General features: G+C 33.1%; 4 protein-coding genes and 2 long non-coding RNA genes across 7 annotated transcripts in view; 2 read left to right on the forward strand and 4 right to left on the reverse strand.

Annotated features, from left to right (window-relative positions):
• LOC123884246 (probable pectate lyase 4) overlaps nucleotides 1–1,906 on the reverse strand; it is a 48,244-nt gene extending 46,338 nt beyond the window's left edge. Inside the window, exon 1 of the mRNA XM_045933312.1 lies at nucleotides 1,809–1,906. Within this exon, the coding sequence (XP_045789268.1) occupies nucleotides 1,809–1,906 (98 nt within the window). The remainder of the gene's footprint in view (nucleotides 1–1,808) is intronic.
• A 3,105-nt stretch (nucleotides 1,907–5,011) lies between these two features.
• Nucleotides 5,012–8,729, forward strand: LOC123884247 (probable glycosyltransferase At3g07620). Of its 2 annotated transcripts, XM_045933313.1 has the most exons (5): nucleotides 5,012–5,211; nucleotides 5,318–6,137; nucleotides 6,226–6,356; nucleotides 7,291–7,624; nucleotides 7,977–8,729. In XM_045933313.1, exons 2-5 carry the CDS (start codon nucleotides 5,613–5,615, stop codon nucleotides 8,643–8,645), a joined length of 1,659 nt encoding a protein of 552 aa, XP_045789269.1. In that variant the 5' UTR covers nucleotides 5,012–5,211; nucleotides 5,318–5,612; the 3' UTR covers nucleotides 8,646–8,729. The 2 variants fall into 2 exon arrangements, with proteins under 2 accessions (XP_045789269.1, XP_045789270.1); XM_045933314.1 differs by having other exon boundaries at nucleotides 5,012–6,137.
• Nucleotides 8,730–8,919: 190 nt separating this feature from the next.
• LOC123884338 (probable pectate lyase 4) lies at nucleotides 8,920–11,465 on the reverse strand. Its single transcript, XM_045933422.1, has 5 exons — nucleotides 11,007–11,465; nucleotides 10,448–10,803; nucleotides 10,198–10,333; nucleotides 9,864–10,060; nucleotides 8,920–9,022 (listed from the first exon to the last, which is right to left on the reverse strand). The coding sequence occupies exons 1-5, from the start codon at nucleotides 11,463–11,465 to the stop codon at nucleotides 8,920–8,922; spliced, it is 1,251 nt and encodes a 416-aa protein (XP_045789378.1).
• A 4,217-nt stretch (nucleotides 11,466–15,682) lies between these two features.
• Nucleotides 15,683–16,768, reverse strand: LOC123885612. The gene is made up of 2 exons (XR_006801195.1): nucleotides 16,510–16,768; nucleotides 15,683–16,295 (listed from the first exon to the last, which is right to left on the reverse strand). It is a non-coding gene; the product is annotated as an uncharacterized LOC123885612 (long non-coding RNA).
• Nucleotides 16,769–16,924: 156 nt separating this feature from the next.
• On the reverse strand, nucleotides 16,925–20,490 carry LOC123885613 (F-box/kelch-repeat protein At3g23880-like). The gene is made up of 3 exons (XM_045934903.1): nucleotides 20,409–20,490; nucleotides 18,257–19,562; nucleotides 16,925–17,982 (listed from the first exon to the last, which is right to left on the reverse strand). Exons 1-3 carry the CDS (start codon nucleotides 20,431–20,433, stop codon nucleotides 17,907–17,909), a joined length of 1,407 nt encoding a protein of 468 aa, XP_045790859.1. The 5' UTR covers nucleotides 20,434–20,490; the 3' UTR covers nucleotides 16,925–17,906.
• Nucleotides 20,340–22,670, forward strand: LOC123885614. The gene is made up of 4 exons (XR_006801196.1): nucleotides 20,340–20,947; nucleotides 21,027–21,065; nucleotides 21,220–21,339; nucleotides 22,313–22,670. It is a non-coding gene; the product is annotated as an uncharacterized LOC123885614 (long non-coding RNA).
• The last annotated feature ends 2,622 nt before the right edge of the window (nucleotides 22,671–25,292 follow it).

Genomic DNA, 25,292 nt, shown 5'->3' on the forward strand with positions numbered 1-25,292 from the left:
TTTTACCTTGAATTGACTATAACTCAACCAAAATAGAGATTTATTTTTATTATTTGTCCCGGGCCTCCAAAATTTCGGAAGCAGCCCTGCATTAAAGTTAAACTATGGATGGATATAATGATCTCGTCTATCTCTATAAATTGGATGCATGATTTGGTGTATCATATCATAATATTAATTGCAAAGAAAATATTATATTAAGTAGTAGCAATTAGCAATATGACAAAGTATGGCAAACAACTGATCTTAATCTTAGCGGTTCTGGTTATGCTAACAGGCCACAGCACGACTGCTAGGAAAGGTAGTACTATATATACATTTTAAAATTATTTTTCATATGTTCTTGTGGTTAAATCATGCTAATAACATGTATGATTTGATGGTTTCTCTCTCAACCCCCTCAATTCTTTTCTACCCCTGAATTTTCATTTTTGTCTTTGTGGGTATTGCGGTTTATACGAACCGAAATAATATGACATGCTGATAAATTTCGATAACCACTTACCGAAATCTGGGACATTTCGGTTCACAAGTACCAAAACAATTATTTCGGTAAACTGCTACCGAAAATGGCCTAATTCCAGCGATCGACGTACCAAAATTTATCACATTTCGGTTTGCAGATACCGAACAAGCTGACATTCGTTTTCTGTGTACCGAAAACGCTAATGTTCGGTTCGCAGTTACCGAAATGGTCTAATATTTGGCTTCGGTGAATATAAACCGAAGTTTTGTTGGCAAAAGCGTTTCAAACCGCAAGGGGCAAAATTGAATTTTTGGGGGTATAAAAGAAAATAGGGGGGTCGGGAGAGAAAACATCGTATGATTTTCCATGTATTACTGTAGAGCTGTTAAAAAGGGCGGCCCAGACAATTTCGGGCCGGTCCGGTCAGACTTCGGGCTTCGTCGGGCCGGGCTAAAAAACCCGGATAAAAAACGGGCTACCAATATTAGTGCCCCAACCCAAAAATTTATACAAAAACCATAAAACTATTTCCCGTCAACCTAAAATCTTATACCAAATCCATCAATTTATTCATCTTCATTCAAAGATTTATCCCTCTACTTATCCTCCCTTTTTGTTCTACATGGAATCAACCTTAAAATCCATTAAGGACAAACCCAATTCACCATATGATTAAACTTCTCACTCTTAGTTCATAAATCATAAACAATGTATGTCTCAAATCCAAATGCATATAGAATTAGATAAAGTAGTGAAGTTTACAACTAGCTTAAAGAGTTAAACCACCGGTTGAAACAACAACACAACAATCCAACTACATAAAAATACCCAAAAAAATAAAAATAAAACTAAACACAACATTAAGCACTAAAATAATAATCTTTAATTGAGCTTAATTTCATATTATAATAAATAAAGGTTTGAAAAAATTATACGATGGAGATTGAAGTTTTGCTCAATTTGACACAAAATCAAAATTGAGACCAAATCAAAATAAAACTAATAATATGAAAATTTCAAATAAAAAATAGTCTCTAAATCTATTAATTTTGAAACACACTATGCAAGGTGATAGTTTTCAGATTTAACAATGGAATTAAAATTAGGGATTTTTTTAATTATTTTGAAGCATGAATTGAACAAAATAAAGCATTAGAAGATTTGGCAAAAGTTCTAATTTTTCCTAGGTGTTTTTTCCTCAAAATTTCTGATTTTTATAACATCCTAGCAGAAGATAAAAGAGAAATGCGTAGCACGTGCCGATAAAATGGCAAAAGTAAATCTCTTTTCCAAATCATCATCTGGGCCGTTGATTACAAAGCATAGGAAGTAGTAAAAATTAGATTGTTTTGCAAAACTAAGTTTTGGAGTGAAAAATATTACAATTACAATGGCCAAAACAAAACGCCATAGGAGCAAATTGGTAGCTTGAGATACCATAATGCAATATAATTTTTATTGACAAACTTGAATGATAAAAGAAAAATAAAGATGTGAGATATTAAAATGATTGCTTGTTTATATTGAAGAAGTAATTAAGTGATTTATATATATAAAAATTTCTCTTCAAGTTGGTTAAATTTTGTTTTGAGAAACAAGTTGGTTAAAGTTGTTTTAAGAAGCTATGGCTAAATGATTGTTTCATGCTAAACAAAAAATTATGAATAGAAATAAATTAGAAACTTTAACTACTTTAAAACCTTAACCTTATATTGTGCAGTTGCCTAAATTTAGATATATACTAAAACAATATTTTCAAGTACACCAAAAAAACAATATTGTCCAATTGCACATGTTGCATTCAATCATATCCTCCTATATTGTCAAATATCCAACAACAATATTTATACACAAAAACTAACTCACAACAACACCACAATCCTCCCACTTTGTAACCTCCAAGATCGAACACTTAAAAATACAGTGTCTACCAAACCACAAGACCCAAAGATTGAAAAATTGTTTGGTTAAAATTACACATAAAATTAAGCACTTGTGATTGAGTTCCTAGAGACATTATTGGAGTGGCCGAACCTCGAATTCCACAATTCTCCACATTTAAATGTGTGAGACTTTAACCACTAGACTACTTCCTTGGCCAAAAAAAAAAAAAATTCAATTTATAAAAATTATTTTTTCAAAAAATAAAACATTCTAATTCTCGATGTGCTAATTTCATATATTTTCATAAAAATTTATTATTTAAAATACTTAAGAGTGTCGGTAGGGATGGCAACTGGCCCATGGGTGCGGGTTTGACACTTACCAAACCCACACCCGAAATCATCACTCAAACCCAAACCCAAAGGCTGTTCGGGTGGCAAAACAATACCCACACTCACACCCATTGGGTTCGGGTTTTTTCCACCCAAACCCAAACCCGCAGCACATTTGAAAATAATTTGCAAATTTAAGAAATTAAATTTCAACATAGACTTTGAATTAAATTACAACTAAAATTAAGGTCTTCCAAGGAAATTCAAACATTGACTTTCAAGAAATTACAACATAGACTTTCAAGAAATTAAATTACAACTAAAATTTAAGGTCTTCCAAGGAAATTGAGGGAGACTATGGGGGTAATTAGGTAATTATAAAATATTTCGGGTGGGTGTATGGGTTTCGGGTGTGGGTTTGACTGATATCAAACACACACTCATATTATCGGGTGTCACCCGAACCCAAACACAAACCCAGTCAAATCGGGTTTCGCCCGTTGACTTGGGTTTGGGTTCGGGTGGGTCTCTCGGATTTGAGTTTTTTTGCCATCCCTAAGTGTCGGGATACTCGTTAGCATTTTTCAATAATTATTAATAAATGACTATGACTCCACTAGTTAAAATTTATGGATCCGTCCCTACATACACGCTAATAAATTAGTAAAATTACCTAAATGTCCCGATTTAAAAATAAACTCAGTACTTTTATCTTATTAAAAAACAAATAGTCTCTCATATTTTTATGTTTTCTCTTCATATCAATAGAGAAAACATTTCACCAATCTTTAGTTGGTTCAGTGGTGATTGACGCTGAACTTGGTAGGGAGGACCGCGGTTCGATCCCCCGCAACTGCAATCGGGAGGGGGCTGGAACCACTTGATGCCAGAACTGACCCCCGAACCAGATTCAACTGGTGGTGAAAAACCGGAAAAAAATAGAGAAAACATTTCGTGTTATTTTTTCATCGGTGGATTCTAAGGTGAGGGCTCCAACAAATCCCTTACCGGTGGACCATCATAAACAACCATTAGATTAATCAAGCTCACATGTTCCCTTACACGCCGGATGAACATCTTTTTTTTTTTTTTTTCTTTTTCTTTTTCCTTCCTCTATTCTTCTTTCTCCCTATCTTGTGTCAATGTCGTCACCATTACCGGACCAAAGGCAACCTCCAGATCAAAGACATAGTCCTTTTCCTCCACCGCTCCGGCAACAACCATAACAACTGTCACCGGGATGATTTCCAAAACCATGACAGCAAAAGTATAAATGCAGTTTGTATTTAATTTCACGAGAATAAATATTTGTGACAAGAAATTTTTTTTTTTTTTTTTTGCTTATAGTATGAAACGAAGGAAGTATAGGTGAAAGTTTTCTTTTTTTTTTTGTTTCAAATCTCGACTCCTGCACATATAGTATAATCAATATCTCTGGCAATTGAGCTAAGTTAACTTTGACTCATAGTTTTAAAAACCGGACCGGACCGGCCGGTCTGACCGGTCCGACCGGGAACCGGTAGCATGAGCGGTCCGGATAAGCTGCAGAACCGGTTCTGCAAATAACCCGCGGTAACCCGCCTTGAACCGGTCGGTTCATCGGTTGAACCGCGAACCGTTGAAACCCGCCCGCGAACCGAACCGGTTTTGGGGAGAGAATAAACATTAATTTAAAAAACATTTCAAATATGTTGCACATGGAAATCGAACCCAAACCTTTTACATAGGAAAGCATGACTAGAACCACTTGGCCACATGAATTTATGTGATAATTTATATCATTGAATTATATTTAATATTATTTAAGAAACACCATGACATGTATTAATAAATGCATTGATCATTTTTTTCCTTGTTATTTTAAATTTGATTTTCATACATATATATATATATTCATCGTTTTATTTTAATCTAATATATTGTTATGTTGTTCTAACAAAATTATGATATAATAATATTTTAATTTAGTCAATAAAATATTTTAATTTATTTAAAATATTATTATAGCATAATCGTGTTTTTTCTTTTAAATACATGAAATTTTATTGAAAACAAGTTTCAAAGGAAATGTTTTTTATTAAATTTTATTTTATGAAATTGAAGTCAATATATTTAAATTTTTATTATAAGCCGGACCAATAGTCATGCGGTCTAACCAGTGACCCACTGGTCCGACCAGTGAACCAGTGACCCAGTGTCTTGGCCGGATCGATCACCGGTCCGGGTTTTAAAACATTGCTTTGACTATAAGGTGAAATATTTTAATATCAATATCAAAGGAGAGGAATTAAACAACATTTTATTTTTAATAGGAGATGAATGTAATTTTCCTCAAAATCTAAAAATAAAAATGGGAAAGAAATTAAATGTAGAGGCGATCTTAGTTTGTATGACATTGAACTTTGAAGGGTCACTCACTCTTGAGTTTGGTTCCAAAGTTGATTCAACCAAATCCAAATATCAGCTATTGACTCCTTCAGCACATGGTTTCAATAGCTATTGCATTCAACAACACAGAGAGAGAATATGGTAATATCTATGCATTCAGTAACTTGGGTTATCTTTAGTTTCTTCAAAATTTCATTTCTTTTATTTTTTTGTATGTAACTTTATTTAATTTAAACTACCATTTCAGGTTTTGGCTCAGGATTTTTAAGTCAATGTAATGATGAGAAGTGTTTTAGTTAATTTTTTTTTTGTCTTAATTTTTCAGAATAAGTATAGTCTAGCAAATAATTTTTTCGACTAGGATTCGAATTGAGTTTCTTCCGAACAATTCATCATTAATAAATTGTTTTAACTAGGATTCAAATTAAGGTTCTTCTGAACAATTCATCGTTAATTGAAGTTCATTAACCACGTGAGTCTAACCAGTTGATTATGTTTTAGTTTAGTTTGAAGTAAACATTTGAGTTTTTTTTTTTTTTGAAATGGGTATCTCTTTTTATGTGAGATTTAGACATTTGTTTATTGTTGTTGTGTTTGTTGCTACTATAGTTGTTTTCCAATGTTATTGGAAAACATTTTCTTTGTTAAATGTGTCTAGTTTCATTGGAAACAATGTTACTTTTGAGAAAGAAGAACAAGGTTTAGATTTGGACCATGTATTTGATTCTGATGAGGGAAGAAATTCAAGAAAGGGAGAAATTTTTAGTAGTAGTAGTAGTAGTAAGAGTTTTGAAGTCGAAAATCATGAAAACGAAATTCTTAGTTTCACTCAGAAAACACTGCATAATTATACACAAAAGGTTGCATCAGATGGAAGTGGAATACAAAGTATAGAAATAGTGTCTCAAAATGGGATACCTCGGCTACCGAAAACTTCTTTGCCTAGTTTGAATAATAAATCTATGACAAGATCTTCGACGCGGATGAGTAAGTTGGTGTGGCCAAGGTTAACTACATTAACGCAGCTGAACTCTCAGTTGCTTCAAAGTTATAACTATTCTTCTATGGTATGCAGTTTGAATTTTGTGGTTTTAATTGAACCATTGCTGAATGTGTATGGAATCTTAATTTTCATATATTATGTATTGATGACAGAGGCCAAAGTGGTCTTCGCGATGTGATCGTGAACTTTTATCTGCAAAACTGGAGATTGAAAATGCAAAGGTCGTATTAAATTCTTCGGGACTTTATGCACCTGTTTACCGACAAGTTTCTAAGTTTTCAAGGTACTGTGAAATTGTTCAATTTATTATATGTATAGTCATAGAGCGTAATACCTAAATTCACATGGGCGTGCAGGACTTACTAGCATTTGAAAAAGAAGAATGTCTTAGGTTCAACTCACTTATCTCATCAGTTAAGGTTGCTAGACTTAGCGGTGTTCGAAGGAATTATTCACTTGTCATAAAAGTTAAGCGGACTTCACTATGGCCATTGGCTACAGTTGAATTCTTACTTAATCTTGTTAAGTCCTTTTGATACAAGGTTAACAACGGGGAAAAGCTAACTTCGGGCTTTAAGGGGTTTCTGTGACGTATAATAATGTCTGAATAGCACTAGATCTCCATACCCTTTACTTTCATTCACTAGTTTCTACTTAAGGTTAGGGTGTCCTTTGCCTCAGTTCAACATTCGGTTAGTTTCTAGTCTGCGTACTCTACTCCGTTGGACCTTCAGTTATCTGCCATGTACCGATATTAGGTAGTCCAACCATTCGTCTATGCTATTCTAGTAAGTGTCCGCTCCACATCATTGCAAGACTCCTACAATCAATAGCATATTCTTTTTTCATTCTTATATTGTCAGTGTGTAATTTCTTGTTTAGTATGTTACTATGATAGATTTTGCTCAATTTTTAAAATTTCTAAAATGGATTTCAAGAAGTCATTTGTCATTTAAGGCCTGTTTAGATTGACTTATTTGAGCTTATCTACACCGGCATAAACACTTGTGACTTGTGAGACTGTTTGAGAGATACTGAAACAACTTATGACATATCTATAAGCTATTTTCAACTTATTTACGTACACTCTCTAAAATAGCTTATTAAAACAACTTATAGCTTATATGAAAATAGTCCAAACAGGGTCTTAATACTATAGATTTCATCTATACCAGCAATGATAGAAAATTGAAGTGTATCTGTGATCTGTTTTTCAGGAGTTATGAACTGATGGAGCGCAAGCTCAAAGTTTATATCTACAGAGAAGGCGAAAAACCAATATTTCATCAACCAAAGATGAGAGGACTTTATGCTTCAGAGGGGTGGTTTATGAAATTGATGGAGGGAAATAACAGATTCATCGTGAAGGATCCCAAAAAAGCTCATTTGTTTTACCTTCCGTTCAGTTCACAAATCCTAAGGGCCAATCTTTCTGACAATAAGAAGATGGAGCAATACCTTGAAAGATATGTGAATTTAATTGCGAGAAAATATAGTTTCTGGAACAGAACTGGAGGAGCAGACCATTTTCTCGTTGCCTGTCATGATTGGGTGCGCCTCCGATTTTGATTACTATTTATACAGCAAAATGTTTATATGGTTCTTTTTCTGAGTCTGTTTGGATTGGATTATTTGAGCTCATCTACTAACATAAGCACTTGTGAAACTATTTGGGGGAGCTTATATAAAAATTTATGACTCGTCCAAATCATGTTTTCAACTTATTCCATAAGTTCTTTATGATAACTTGAGTCAGCTTATAGCTTATATGAAAATAGTTTGACTTTAATTTATTTCATGGATCTATGATTCGATACTATATTACTTCATCTTGTTGAATATGGACCTAAGGCTACATTGTGTTTTTTGCAATATTAACACAGTGCGATTCGTGAAATTGCAGGCTTCCCGAATCACAGTGCAACCAATGAAAAGTTGTATCAGGTCTCTTTGCAATGCTAATGTTGCGAAAGGATTCCAAATAGGAAAGGATACTACTCTACCTGTCACATACATACATTCTGTGATGAATCCACTAATAAAAATTGCGGCTAAACCCCCTTCAGAAAGGACTATGCTAGCCTTTTTTGCAGGAGGCATGCACGGTTATCTCCGTCCGATTCTACTAAAACATTGGGAGAAGAAAGAACCTGATATGAAAATTTTTGGTCAAACGGCACGTGACGCGGAAGGTAAGAGACTTTATATGGACTACATGAATAGTAGCAAATATTGCATATGTGCTAGAGGTTATGAAGTTCACTCACCAAGAATAGTCGAGGCAATATTTTCTGAGTGTGTGCCGGTTATCATATCAGATAATTATGTGCCTCCTTTCTTTGAGGTTTTGAATTGGGAAGCATTTTCGGTATTTGTTCGCGAAAGGGATGTTCCTAATCTAAGAAACATACTTCTCTCAATCTCTGAAGAGAAGTATTTGGCACTGCATTTGGGAGTAAAGAAGGTTCAACAACATTTTTTGTGGCATAAAGTTCCTGTTAAGTATGATTTGTTTCATATGATTCTTCACTCTATATGGAACAATAGGCTTGCTCAGATTATACTCAAGTAATTATATCACTGATGTAAACAACTGTAAATTTTCAGATATTGTCTTTGTTTCAATTTTTTTGATAATATCTCCCCTTAGGCATGACTGAGTCCCGCTCTTATATGATAGGATAGGCGGACCAAGCCATTTGAAGAGGTCAACCGATGTCTGGGCCTATCTCTCCTTATGGGTCAAGTCCACTTCTAAAATCTTGGGTCTCGTCCAGTCCACAAAGAGTGATAAATTTTTAACATCACTATTTTTAAATGATGAAAGGAAGTCAAATAGCGAAGACTCAAAGAAGAAGACCAAAGAATGCGTTGAGACTGTGAATTACGGAAGAATAATGTGTTTGCCATTTGAAATATACACACATACAACTTGTTTTGGAAATTTGAGTCTTGAACATTATATGAAAAATATTTCAAAAAAATCATAGCAATATCATATCAACGGGTCAGTGGGGTTCCTTGGTTGTGGGTCAGGTTTTGCATGAAACCTAATTTTTTTTAATGAATTTTTCATTTTGAAATTCATACACACCCAATGACCCGAACCAACCTATTTTTTTGGAACGAATTGGGTGAGTTTGGTCGGGTCGACCGGATTTGGCCAACCCATACACACTCCTATCCATCTAAATATGTTTTTAGATAGCAATATAAGATGACTAAATAATTCAAACATTTACCATTTATGGCATATTATGTTGATTGTTTTTATGATTTTAAAGAATTTTAAATTAGATTTTCTACCCTTTGAGCGGACTTTATGTAACGGAGCTTTTTTCGGCATATGTTTTTTCTTTGTTTTAGAAATTAAATCACCTCAATAAAAAACAGCAAAACCATTCTACAAGTATATAATTGATGAGTTTTTATTTGTAATTTACTAAAATGAAATTTGAAAAAATAAAAAACTAATATGGCACATAAACCACAAATTAGTTTTGATATCTAGTACTAATAATAATTAAAGCTATTAGATATTTACCTTTGGTCTAGTTGTGAGAGATTTGAGTATTATGCTTAAGGTTATAGGTTTGATTTTTATTGGCTTTGCAAGAAAAAAATAGTAATTATATGCATTCTCATTTGTATAAATTACAAGACTTCATGATGGATATTGATGATACAATTTAGTTTTCGGACATTAAGAGAGGACATCTTCATCGATTACATTGAATCTAAATATTCTATATTAGTGATGCACATTGTTGCCTCAAAATCTATGTTCTATAATGCGCCTGATGATCTTGTCAATGATCTAACAAATTTAACACCAACAACTTTAAAACTTTGATCTTTGGTATAGTTCGGCTTTGGCACACGTCCTCCTTTTGTTACTTTGAAGGAGGCTCCATTTTCAAATGCGTCCCTTACAGAATGAAATTCCCATTTGTCTCCATTTGTATTACCATTTTTTCTCCATGTTACCTACACACATTGTATCATTAGCTAAACATCTTCTTTTGTTATTATTACTAAATCAGCAAAACATCTAGTCAAAGTAAAATTATTTTATTTGTACGCAAAAATATATTTACTCAATCATGCTAAACTTAAATGTATACCTCTTTACTCCCAACTTTTGGTGCTATGAAGAGATTAGCCTCGCTTTTGAGACTAGGTCCCATACTTCCACCAATAGCATATTGCATCCATCCTAAGTAAAGATTGTTGGCTACATGTGCATATCCATGGCGAATCCTTCAATATTTTTTACCAATAAAAAAGTCAATATTGTGAAATAAATTTACATTTGTATATTTTAACTTCAAAATCATGTACTTCTAAAAAATAGCATATCAAGTCTTCAATTACCTAGGCATCCGTTGGTTGCAGTTAGGTCCAAAATGATTGTACAAAACGGTAATCTTCATGTTCTTGTCTCTGACATACCCATCATCATGACCGAGAAGCATAACCTTATCTTGTTCTCTAAACCAATTATTGGATATAGTGACGTTAGTTGAACCTCTTGTGACATCAAGCAGCCCATCCTCACATTTATAAAGTGTATTATGATCAATCCAAATTTTTGAAGCCGTGACCAATCTAATTGCATCTCCATCTACTGGACCCAAATGAATTACCTTTCCATTAGGCCCCATCACCATCCCCGGTGCTTGAGCTTTGCAGTGATGGATCCGAATGCTATGAATGATTATGTTGGTGGCCTAGAAAACAATACAAAATTGTTAGTAATATGTGAAATAAATTTATACTAGAAAACTGATGTTAGCAAGGGAAATTTAGAGATAAAAAACGTAAAATTCCTCTCAAAATTTTGTAAAGAAAGAATTAGAGGGAGATTTTATTTTCGACATCCCTAATTTTTATCGCAATTTTTCCTAGTGATTTCTTAGTATTTGGTGATTACCTTGAATACCATCAAACATGCATTATTAGCAATGTGGACATTGACGCCGCGACCATCAATGGTAGTGAAACTACTAATGAGAAGGGGTTTCATGAGTCTTATATTCATGTCTTTTTGGAATGTGATCCACACTTTACCTTGAATTACAGAAGCTCCGTATCTCAACGTACCAGGTTTGGGAGTTAAAGGATCATCATTTGGGTCTGTAACTTTATAATGTATGAGGTCATTACCAATGTTGTTTGTCATCTTTCCAGCATAGCCTACAGAACAAGTCGATAGTTGTTGTCTATGCCTCCTCCATTCAAGATTTGTTCTCCAACAACTATCAATCATATTCATTTTCAAGCCCATTAACTTGGATTGTTTGGCAAAACTAAGTTTTGGAGTGAAAAAGATTAGAATCACAATGGCCAAAACAAAACGCCATAGGATCAAATTGGTACCTTGAGATACCATAATGCAATATAATGTTTGTTGACAAACTTGAAAGATAAAAGAAAATTAGAGATGTGAGATATTAAAATGATTGTTTGTTTATATTGAAGAAGTAGTAGTATTTAAGTGATTATATATGTAAAAATTCTTTTCAAGTTGGTTAAAATTGTTTTGAGAAGCGAGTTGGTTAAGTTATTTTGAGAAGCTATGGCTAAATGATCGTGTTGTTTTAAAGTTGTCTTAACTATATATTATGACTGTTACCTAAATTTAGGTCGTAACTATAAGTGAAATTAGTAATTCTAACGTACTAAAACAATATTTTCAATTACACAACAACAAACATTTTCATTGCCTTAACATAAATAATATTAAATTGTACCAAATGTATTGATTATTAGTTTGGTTCTCCAATATGAAAATTAAAAAATATTACCAAATTTTAACATTAAAAAAAACCCATCCTTGAGTTTTGAGCTTATTTTTGGTGATGTGTCAAGTTTAATGATGACATTAATGTGACAAACTTTATGACATGTTGGTTTGTATTTCCGAAGAAAATAATGTTTTATTCAATTGTATGTCACCATGTCTCATGTCAAATCTAGAATTGTGTTGACAATTTTAATTGTCGATGAGAACAGTGAATCATTATGATGTTGAGGAGAAATTCATTTGTTTAGAGCCCAATAGTGGTCTCTTAGCCATGTTGAGATTGCTGAGGTTCTTCTCCAGTTACAATACTATGTGGTATATCGGGTCACCAAAGATTGGAATATGTGGTTGAGTTTGGTTTGGATTTGGTGGATTAATTAGTGGGTCCAGAGTTGCTCTGATGAGAGCGAACGCGTTGTTCACATTTCCATGTGATTGAGTTGTGGGCTCTTGTGTTTTTATTAGGTACTAGAGTGAGGTTGGATGCTGGCGTGATTTCGACATTGTGAATATTTGATGAACTAGGATTATATGTTCCAGTGGTTTTACTATGGGTGGTTCTTGATCCTGCCATTAGAATTATTTGGTCGGAGGAAAAATGTGCGAGGTGAAAAGAAGATGGATAGAGATGGGGTATTCGAGAAGGTTTAAAGGGAAAACCTTCCCACATATGGCACCACTGATCAGATGTATCAGAACTAGATGGTTCTTCTAGTTTGATAAGGTGTATTTGATGGTGTTTGTGAACTTCAGGCATTGTAAGAGAGAGTAAATGCAAAAATGTTAGCACTCCAACGCTAAAGTTAGTAACAACTCAAGATGAGCGTGTATGAATTGAGTGAAATATGTGTACCTTAAGAGTGAGTGCGTAGCGTATATATATAGGGCGGAGTCTAGGGTGGGAAAGGGCCCTAGGTCTCCCATGGTGGGAAAGTAATATTATCCGTTTGATTGTGAGGTTCTATGGATGTTACGATACACCACCAACATCTTATACATTTTCTATCTCTCTCTTTCTCTGTGCCTCCTCCTATGCCCATCACCGCCACCTTGTTTCAAACCAAAAACCCAGAAAACTGTGAAGAAGAAGAACAATAATTATCCTCTAATGAGTTTGAGTTTATTATAGTAATTGGTACTTAAGTGTTAATTAAACTCAAACTTTATGACATGGGTGGCATAACATAAGATGAGGTGTACCTTAGGTACAGTGTGGATAAGCTGTATTGGTTTTGTAGATCTATTGAGCTTTCAAGTATTATAGGGACTTTAGTACAGTCTGGCACATGATTTAAATTTCATTCGTTTAGAATAATTTATCGGAGAATGTTACGTATTAAGAAGATAAGTATGAAAAAAATTATTGAACTTATGGTGTATTTAATTCTCTAAACATTAAATTCTTTGTATCATTAAATGTTATATTTTTATTTTTAGGTAGCTTAACATGTGACCTAAGGGCAAAAGTTTCTGCATTTCTCTGCTGTAGTGGAGAGGAAAAAGAAAGGCTTAATTAGTAAAATGGTCCCTTAAAGATATTTTTGGTTTCAGATTGGTCCCTTAAAGAAAAAAAGGTCCAAATAGGTCCCTTAAAGAAAAAAAAGTCCGAATAGGTCCCTTAAAGACATCTCCGTTAATCAGTTTGGTCCCTAAAAAGAGGTCTAAATAGGACCAAACTGATTAACGAAGATGTCTTTAAGGGACCTATTCAGACTTTTTTTCCTTTAAGGGACCTATTTGGACATTTTTTTTCTTTAAGGGACCAATCTGAAACAAAAAATGTCTTTAAGGACCATTTTATTAATTAAGTCAAAAAGAAAAGTATGTGGGGTCCACTTCAGTTTGGTCTCTCTTCTCTCTTTCTTGCCCATGTCAAACAAGAGAAAGTGATAGTTTCTCTTCTTTTTCTCTCTTTTACATTTTTCTTGTTCTAAAAACACAGGCTTAGTGCCACAATGATCAATGAATTTTCCCTTTCCCAATTATTTTATAAACTTTCATATAAAAAATCTTAATCAACACATATATAAATATTAACAAATTTATTTATATTAATGTCTGTCAATTATATGTGATTATTAAACATTAATATATATTTATTTTTATTAACATTTTATTGTCTATAAATATATTGCATTCACACCTAAAATAGTTAAATTATTAATAATATTTTTTATTTAATTTTTTTTTTGGTCAAGTTTTTAATTTATTTAATACTTTATCGGTCAAAGTATATAAAAGTATAGATAAATATATTATTAACTAATTATTAATATATATTTTGACTGATAATTATTAAAGTTCAGTAGATAAATATAGATAAAGTATTTATTTGTTTGCCAACAAAACTCATAAAATATAGATAAACTACTAATTTCTAAGTTTTTTAAGATCCACTCTTTTATCGGTTAGTATTCATATTTACCATTTAAGAAATAGGTGTCACAACCAATTGGGTGTCACATAAAAATAAAATAATAGAACTCACATAATTTCTTATCAGAGAGTGAATGTTAATATATATATATATATATATATATAGAGGATGTATATTATGAGAATGATAAAGATATATGAGAATATGAGAATGAATTTCAATCCTTAGATTTAAATGAAGGAGTAGGATTAGAATACCACTTAAATGAGTCATGTGCCACTGTGATGTGTCATTATTATTACTATTCACTTTCTCTCTCCTCAAAATTCTTCCTTCACGTAAAAACACTTTCTCTTCTTACCCGTTGTCTCTTTGCTTATGCCGCTCTTCTCCTCCTCTCCGCCTTCCACCGACGTCTCTGTTTCGGGAAACCTCCGCTGACCCATAAACTTCCTTCGCGTCCCTCTCGTCTCATCTTTCTCACCGCATCTTCTCATCTCATGAGCCCTCTCATCTTTCTCACTGCATCTCTCTCTGCGTCTCATGAATTTCTCTGCCCTCAAACCCTCTTGTTGTGAATCTCCCTTTGCGTTTAATACAATTTGAGTCGAGTCTATGTGTTCAATTTGAGAATAATAATGTTATTAGTTTGTGTTTAATTCAATTAAGGGTTAGAGTTGGTGTTTAATTTGGGCAAAAATTGGTTGACAATTGAAAAGAATTAAGCCCAACAATATATTCAATAATTCAAATTCATGTTAAATTATGCGCGATATCTTCAAATTCATGTTAGAAATAAGCAACAGAATTTGTTCGACACTTAAAAACACACTGTTATGACCATATCAATTGTTAGGCTCAAGGAAATATGCTGAGAACTCTTCCGCAGCTTATTTCTATCAGCAAGGGTGTTATCTTAAGAGGAGCTTAATGTGACTAATCTCTTATTAGCATTTTGGCTCTGCATGTTTAACTCACCTGCTGTGTGTTTGGTGGATTCTCCATATAATCAAACAAAGTTGCAATTGAACCAATAATAAAAGAATAAAATGAAATTGCAAATAAATTGAAACATGAACCAATAACATTGTGGTACAAGTAGACCGGTTTTTTATTGTGATGGAAATGTTTTGGAGGCATGTTCTATTCTAAATTTGAAAGTGAAAGGACAGTAGTTTCAAAAGTGCATATGGCTGGTACAAATAAAGAAAAATTGTGGTACACTAACAAGGTACACTGATATTACTGATATGGTAACAAATGATCTATTTGCAATGATCTATATTACTGATATGGATTACAACTTACATCCATCCAACGCCCCCGACGACATATAACGCACGTCCCGTGCGTAGGAAGATTCAGATTTCTTTCTGATCCTGCCTTTGATGAGCAAAGAAGAATACTCTTATCTTATAAGGATGTATTGAGGCAATTAAATCAAACTTTTTCATTTAATATAAGATGATAATTACAATTTGTACAAAGATAGAGCTAATTCCCATTTACAATGTGAATCACTCTACAAATAGAGCTAACCCCCATTTACAATCTACATCTTCGACAAAATCAACGCAGTGCCAAGTTCTTTCATTTACAATGTGTAAGCATAGTGAATACAAACTAAGCACCAGTGAGCTTTGTCGCAGATTACAACTACATTAAACTAAGCATCAATTTCAGTTAGTCTTCGACAGAATTTCACGCTAGTCTTCGACACCAGTACCAATTTCATTTAACTGGTCTTGGACAGCAGTGCCTAGTTCATTTGCCAATTTCAGTTAGTCTTCGACAGAATTTCACGCTAGTCTTCGACACCATTACCAATTTCATTTAACTGGTCTTGGACAGCAGTGCCTAGTTCATTTGCCAATTTCAGTTAGTCTTCGACAGAATTTCACGCTAGTCTTCGACACCATTACCAATTTCATTTAACTGGTCTTGGACAGCAGTGCCTAGTTCATTTGCCAATTTCAGCAGTACCTAGTTCAGTAGCAGTGCCTAGTTCATTTACACTTCAACTACTGCTACACCAGTACCTAAAGAACAAATTGTTTCAAATAAGCATTTTATCAAACATCTAGAGCACATTAAAAAAAAAACAAATAGCTTCTATGTTAGTTGTAAGGTTAAATACCATAAAATCAAGGTATGAGGGACACAGATTTAATAAAACCCAATTATACAGAAAATCAAAGTATAAGAAGGATACAAAACAAGAATAAATCAAAAAGAAGAGAAGCAAAAAAAAACCTTGTTCCTGGTGTGGCGTTGATGTTCAAAAGAAGAATAGATCCAAACTCATGAAATTGAACAGAGAAGGAGGCGGTGATGTTCAAAACGAGAGATACGGGTGTGGCGTTGTGAGGTCCATCGGCGGCGAGTGGCGGCGAGCAGCGGCGAGCAGCGGCGTCGCTTTGAGAAAGAGAGATCGAGAGAAATTTGATGAAGGAAGGAAGAGAGAGAAGCTCGTTTGTGAGAAAAGCGAGTCACGTGACTCACTTACAGTAGTCTTTTAATCCTACACCTACGTGTTAATCTAATGGTCATAATTCATTCTCATATTCTCATATATCTTTGTCATTCTCATAATATACATCCTCTATATATATATATATATATATATATATATATATAGTTTTTTTCAAGTAAAATGACGGACGTAAAATTGAGAGAAGAATGATAGGGTAAAAACTATAAGTTAGTAAAAATAAATAATAAGCCCGTGAAAATAAATGTTATCAAACAAGTCTTTTTTTATCGGCTATAAGCCATAAGCTCAAAATATCACATTGCCAAACAGAGGCATGATTCTTAAAGATAATATAGAATACATCTAGAACCACACCTAGTGTAAGAGCACTCAATGCATCCCAATGCTTGAAACACCACCCTAGTGTAAGAGCTGATTATGGTTTAAACTGATGTTGAAATAAGATCTTTTTCCTATCTACAGACAGAGATCTGAAATAAGATATTTGCAGTACTGTTGTCGATGGCGGACCACGGCGGAGAATAAAAATCCAACAAACTGGCAAACATATTGCGCCGTGGCACCGCCATCCTTCTCAAAATTTGCCATGACCGAAAGACAAAAGCCTGCCATGGCCTATCATGTATCCTATTTTGTAAAAGAGAGTTACATAAATTACTACATTGATTGATAACTCTATTATGGTTGGATGGTAAGCATATAGACAAGAAATTAAGGAAATAGGCCCTGCTTTCAGCATCAACAATTTTGGTAAACATACCTACGAGCATGCTCCCTTCTGAGGCATAAATTCCACAAATCTTTGACCGATGAAATATTGGTTTTTCTCCTCTTTAGACATAAACACTGTGCGCGCGCATACACATGTCAATAGAAGCAAGCAAATCTCTTAAGAATAGGTGAATCTCCCACATGCCACAATATTCAAAGCAACAACAGAACTAACATTGACAGAGACACATATAACAATTTGCATAAGCTAATACATAAGTTCATATGTCAACTTCAACATAACTGAATATCCAAGTCATAAACCAAAATGACAAAATCGGGGGTTGGCAGTGCAAACTACAAAGATCATGTTTTCAACCCATCCTACTTCCTAAGCTTTAATCCCATTAATCCAGAGATCGATGTCACTTAGCTGACTAATCCTCTAATAACAAATCGCTCCATTTTCTTCATCATCTTCATCTTCCCCTTCCTTTTCCTCTTCATCTTCCTCTAGATCTCTGTAAAATGCAAGAGGGAACAAATCTTCTTTGGTGAGAATCAGATTCTAGTCTATAAGTAATATAAAATCAAAACAAATTCATTCAATCCAGTAGATTGCCAAGCCGATAACAATGACCAATAGATAATCATTCTCCAATATAATTGGCTTAAGGCGTTGCGTCATATGAAATATTCACACAAAATATTATAACATGACAAGGATTTTAAAACAACATACATGAATTGATTGCCATACATTCAAACAATTGTAAATGGTAAAAGAGAACTTACTCCCAAAGAGTCGAAACCAAGCTTTCAACATAATCAAAGGTAGACTGCCAGCATATTTTGTTGGAAATTCTAGATCTCTCTACTTTCTTATCCCTTTGATTATAGATAATTACTCCTTTTTCTTCATCACTCGTCAATATCAATGTATCTCCATTATTAGAAAGGTACAAAGGCAACAATGGAATCTTACATTCCATGTTTCCAAATAAATCCGTGTTGTCGGTGATTGTAAGGTTATGTAATTGAAGATTAACGTATTCAATTCTAAATAATTGAGTCCAAGACTCATGAACTCCAAACTCCTTCATCTGCCATAAAACAAATTCGGTTCTATTGAAATCGTGCGAAAAGCAAAGGCAGTCCATCAGAACCCGAAGAGATGGCTCAACGCAAGGCACCGCATCAAAACCAGGAGGAAGCAACAACTGTGTGTACGCCTCAGTCGAAAGGTCAACCGAAACAATCACAAATTGCTCAACATGAGGAATATGAGCCTCATGCGCTCCTTCTGGAACAGACATTGATACGAAATCACCGCTAATAGCTAACCAGTTAATAGTTCCACTCAAATGAACACCATCATTCCATATAAGAGGAACAGAAGGGAAACTTTGAATATATCTCCAACCATTATAACCAAAACTGGAAACTCTCACCTTGCTTCTCCATAAACCTTCGTTTTCTGTCTCTTTATGTGCATTTCTTTCTGTATGAAGTGCCAGTACCTTGTAAGTTCCAGTTAAATAATCACAGCCAAAACTGAACTTGAAAGGGCCCGATAGAGGCTCATAGTCGACAAAAAATCCGAAATCATCAGATATTGTCCTCGTTGCAGGGTTCCAAAGACAGAGCCGGTAATCGTTTTGTAGGCTTGAGATAGTGTTGTAAAGCAAGCAGAGTAGTCCGTTGCAGGAACCAACAACCTGGCAATATCCCAATCCCCCTGGCAGACTGTGGCATTTGTCACCGGCAACAGTTATTGACGGATTCTCGAGTAAACGACACACAGGTAAGGATACAACATTACGCATACGGTATTTCTGAAATGGTGTGACTATGAAGTGAGGGTTTTGTGACGATTTCTTAAGATGCAGTTCAGTGAAAGTTGGATTGGAAATGTGAATGTTCCATGACTTGCTCACACACTTGAACCGCACAATGGTTTTTACGTCAAGGAATAATAGGATTTCGGCGATGAGTTCGTCGGGAATGGACACCTGCGGAAATGGCACGTTGGACTGACATTGATTCTTAATCGGAAGGATATCCATTGGAACAGTGACGTTGAAGTTGAAAACCTGAAACCCTAACACCAAGAGAGAATAAAAAATGAGTGCAAAGTTGAAGATATGCAAATAAGTTACTGCACAACAGATTAAGTTAGTTACTATGTGCTAGAGAAGCCATCATAGGCTAACTTATACTACTACTACTACTCTATAAACTCAATCACGTTTAACCACGACTCTCCACAATATCAAAAATTGCAAACTCAAGGCACTTTAGAGTCTTTTTGAATTGACTTATTGGAACTTATCTACTCGTATAAGCAATTGTGACATTGTTGGAGAGAACTTATGAACAGATCTTATGACAAGTTTATAAGTTATTTTATGCTTATTTCCATAAGCTATTCAGGATAGCTTATAAAAACAGTCTATGACAAGTTTATCTTGTGTTATAGAAATAAGCATGTATGCTATATGCTGCAAATTAAGAGCCTGTTTGTTTGTTCGAAAAACCACTTTTTAAAGTGATTTTCATTATGATAAACAATCACAAAGTAGCCTATTGGTCAGAGTTTACTTAACTCGTGGCCGAACTCGTCAGTTCCGGGAACCAGATGGTTAATACAAAAAAAATAAATATCTATAAACTATTGAGTGTCAATATTTTTTTTTCAAGTATGGGGAGTGAAAAACATTGAAAGACACAAGCAATTCATAGAAATGTAATTGAAATTGAAATTTATTCTCAAACAAAACAAAGATCATAATCATAATAATAGTGAAGAACCTATAACCATAACATAACAAACAGTTGAATAGTAGAAAGAAGCGGAAGAGTTAGTTCAGTTCAGTTCAGTTTATAATAACAAAACCCATAACTCTCCTCTGCATTTCTATCCCAAACGATGATAAAAATTGTCAACCTGTCCACATCCATTTTGATAGCATCCCAAAATTAACAATTTCAATGCATTTTTTCAATTGAGGACAGCTTTAATCAAAGGGTTATCTGGAACCAAATCAGAACCAATTTCTTGGTGATGTGAAGCATTTGAAACCCTAATCTATGAGGTACAGATATTTCAAATTCTGAAATTTCAATTCTCCCCCCAAAATCAACTGTTTTGTTCGATTATTGTTTTTCCTATAAAAGGGACAATGAAAGCAACATCATTGCTGCCATCCTCCAACTTCTCTCTTTGGTTTCAAATTTCAAATTCTCCCACAATTCTCCTTTGGTTTCATCTTCCACACACTCTCTCCATCTCTCTCTCTTAGATTCAAATATGAGTGAGATTCAAAGATGAGATGAGCAAAGAATTGAAAAAAAAAAGGGAATTTCAATAGAAGAAGAAAGAGAGCAGAAGAGACAGAAGGAGAGAACGAGAGGTTGAAGAGGGATTTTGAGGAAATAAAGCTGGGAATGGAAGAACTGAAGAAGATTTTGGTTATACTCATAAAGGTAACATTGTGATATAAAAGATTTTGGTTTTTGTTTGTTCATTTAGATTGACAAACAGATTTTTTTTGTGGTGTTGTAGAAAAAAGGAACCTATGAGTGGCTATGGATTTGTTCTCAAGTAAGTTTTAAAATTTCTACAGCTTTGTTTATTTATGTTTTTCATTTCACAAAAAAAAAATTCGATTTGTTTAATATGTGAGTGAAACAGGTATAGAATACCATCGTTAGTATTATTTTAAGTGTACCTGATATGTATATATGATGCTCTGCAGTTGATAGGTTGTATATTAGGATTTAGAACAAGCTACTGTCAATACATAATTTATGCTCTGCGTTAGTTAATGTGACATCCACACCATTCAGGCTATAAATACAAGAATACAAGAATTGTGGTAAGTAGATTTGAATTTTTAATTTTTTCCTACAAATTGAGGGTTTGATTTCTTTTTTTATTGTTATTATTTTAATCTTCTCTCCTACAAAAATTGTCATCACACCACATGATCTATTTCTTTCTTTCTTTCTTTTATTTCTTCAAAATCTTCAGTTTTTTCAATCTCATCAATCTATTTACTGTTTTCATTTTGAAATACAAATCTTTCATGTTTTATGATTTGGTTTAAAACTGAGTTGGAGCCCTAATTTTGAACGACTAAAACATGTTTTCAATGATATAGAATGTTTTCATTCTTTCAGTTTTATGGTTTCTACTAATAATTAATAAGGAGTAATACAATATCATTGACTGCTATATTACACATTTTTTCTTATGTTTTTTTTGTGTACATTCTTTTCTTTGCCTGGAATACAAGAATTTGTGGTTTACTTGTGTTGATTCTTTTCTTTCCCGAATTTGAATTGACATAAGTGTAAATAAGGAAGTTACTAGGAGTCATAAGTATAAATAAGGACCTGAAAATAGTAATAATATTACACCTAATGACATAAACTTTGTTTTGTTTTCTTAATCAAGCTTTGATGAGTTAAATTTTGCTTAGTCATTGTTTTAATGGTCTCTAAAACTTTAATAGACATATTTGAGGACTATCCTTATTAGATGTATGTCCATTCTTGAGGAACATCAATGAACTTTAATAGACACTTTTTAAATCCCCCTCTTTATGTTCTGTTATTAGCATTGCTCTAATAAGCTGCTTCTTTTACATGGACTGACAAACATAATACAAGTCAGTGCAATTTTCAATGCATAGTGAAATTTGCACAGCAGCAATCCTTTGTTTGCCTTTTATACATTTTATATCTTTGTGTAGAATGGTGATGTCATTTTTTAATTCAAAATTGAATCTGCTAGCTTAATTTACTACGAATGTTTGTATTGTCTCATTTTCTTACTTTATATGCTAGGTACCAAGGATAGGATGAGTTGTACAGTGGGGGTTTTAAGCTTCACAAGATTTATTGCTATAAGTTCATTTTCATTGAGATATGTTTCCTGTTTGTGTAAATAAATTAGTATAGTAGTAATTTGGATTTGCCAAAGATTAAACTAATTATTTGTATACTTCTTTAGTTTTACTATGTGAATGTTGCGGGTATATCAGCAACCAAAGAGAGTAAAGCTGAATTTCATTCATCAGGAGCAACTGGATTTTGGATTTGTTTTGCATGAGTTATGTATTTTTCCTGCTCATTTATGAATTTACATGTCCAATTATATGTGACTGTTTGGAGCCATGACAGTTTTTTTATCACTTTGAAACAATATTTTGTGTGGAAGGTTTTAGTTTTGAAGATCATAAACATGGTGGACCAGTTATAGCAAAGAGGAATTAATTAAAACTTTAACCTTACAATATTTTTTAAGTGCTATACAAATCACTTCAGTGAAGAGGGAGCCCATAAGACCGGCATTTGTTTTTATGTGTATATTTAGGGGGGTGTATTGGATTGGGATTTCATGAGACAATTTTGGCAAAAAAAGTCTTGATGATTTTATGAGATTTTGTTGGACTATATTGATTTTGTGAGATTTTAAAGACTTTTTTACAGAGACTTTTTTACAATCAAGATTTTTAACACATGATTTGAATGGATTTTGAGAGATTTTTTTCAAAAAACTTTTTACAATCAAGATTTCATAATACTTTATATATTAAGAAACTTTTGTATATTAGGCAAATTTTAAAAGAATCAATAAATTTTAATAAAAGAAATTATATTTTTTTGGGAATCCAAATTTTTAAACAAAAAAAAAGCCTTACATTTTTTTCACGTATATGTTTCTAATCACAAATAAAAACCATTATCACCATTGATGGGAAAAGAAGCAGATGAAGGTAACGAAAAAAAAATTGCCGTAAAAAGTTGTATTGAATCAAAAGTTTGTAAAAAAGATGTAGAATTTGTTAAAATATTTTTTTGCAAAAAAACATATTTGATAGAAGAAGAAGAAGAAGAAGAAGAAGAAGAACTGATATAATGATGATGAAAGTAAAAAATCTTGGAGAGTTTGAAAAAGTCTCAAGTTTTTTGGTGAGATTCTTGAACAAGTGAACAAAGAAAAGAAGAAGGAGTGCAGTGATGATGAACTATGAAAAAATAAAGAAAAAAAAAATTTGATACAGTGATGATGAAAATAAAAAGTCTTGGAGATTTCAAAAAAGTCTCAAGGCTTTTGGTGAGATTGTTGAAAAAGTCTATCAAGTGTATTTTCAACTAAAAAGTCTCTCAAAATCCATTCCATAGAAGAATCCATCAAAATCGGTAGACTTTTGAATACCAGTAGACATTTTAAAAGTAGTACCAAATCTCAATTGAATACCAACGGATTTTATTGCCCTGAAAAAAAAATCATGTTTGTCTTAATTGAATACCACAAGATTTATTTAACTTTTGTAAAAGTCTTGATTGAATACCTCAAGATTTTTTTGTCATAAAAAAGTCTTTTAAAATCCCATGAAATCTCAATCCAATACACCCTCCTTAGATTAAAAATATAAAACGAGGGAGATTCTCTTACTTCATTGGTTTAGATGTGATGTTATTGTCATTCTGTTAATGAGACTATTTAATTTTAAGCTATTATTGTATTTATTGTATTTAATTTTAATGAGACTATCCATTTAATTTTATCACAAAATTATATAGCATTTGCAAATGGATTTAATTTAAATACACCGACGGTGTAAAATAATTTTACACCGTCAATCAATATCAACCATGTTTTCCGCCACATCACCCCACTTCAGCCCACTTTCTTGATATGACATGGCAAAATGGTGGTTGTTTATTGGACGATCGTGTAAAACTATTTTACACCGTCGGTGCATATCAATTAAACTCTTTGCAAATTGATAATTGTGTACGAAATTATTAAAAGGCGGTGTTTCCCGTGCGTTAGCACGGGCACTAGAACTAGTAACAAACAGTTGAATAGTAGAAAGAAGCGGAAGAGTTAGTTCAGTTCAGTTCAGTTTATAATAACTCATATTTCAAATGGAGATTATTATTAGGTTTTAAAAATTACTACACGAAGAGTAAGAGACACCATTTTTTTTTTTGTTTTGGTTTTGTTCCGGGGTTATGTAAATTAAAGGAAAATGCAAACTAGAGGTTAAGGAACAATATACTGTAAGCAAATTTGTTTTTCCATTTACATGTATCAATAAGTTGGATAGGGGTTCCGTGAATTCACTAATATACTGACTGCAGTGTAGTCGGCCACATCTAAACCGTCCGATCAAGATTGAACGGTTCAAATTATAAAATATGATTTTAAAATTTGAGCCGTCCGATCTTGATCAGACAGTCCAAATCTACTGACTGCATGCAGTCAACTTCACACGATCCAAATTCCTCAACTTCACACAATTCAAATCCCAATAAGTTTCCTCTTTGAATTATTCGAAATAGTTAAATAATCCCTCAATATTTGTTTAATTTATACTTTCGTCCTTAATTATAAGTAAAAGTCAATTTTTCATATTTCAATAACTGATGTATTTGAACTATAATGATACATCGGTTATAAAGTTGACTTTTACTGAAAAAGTTAATAAATTTATAATTTAATTAAAGTACAAATTTTAATATATAAATAATAATAATAGTAATAAAAATATTATTCAAATTAACTGAAATATGTCGGTTTAGTAGGCTAAAAAGTTTTTTTAATGGTCTGCAGCTTAACCTATTTAACTATAAACTTATAAAAAGTTTTGGCTTTCTCTATTTAAAGAAATAGTGGCTATGTATCGCAAGGCGATGCTATTGAAAGTTCTCCAAAAAGAAATTGTAAATTCAAGAGAAGCAGAAATGGTTTACTCTTTCCACTTTACTATTTTTTATGATTTATTTTTCCTGAATATATGCCTTACCATGATTA

Source organism: Trifolium pratense, linkage group LG5 (assembly GCF_020283565.1).
Source record: "Trifolium pratense cultivar HEN17-A07 linkage group LG5, ARS_RC_1.1, whole genome shotgun sequence".
Classification (NCBI taxonomy): domain Eukaryota; kingdom Viridiplantae; phylum Streptophyta; class Magnoliopsida; order Fabales; family Fabaceae; genus Trifolium; species Trifolium pratense.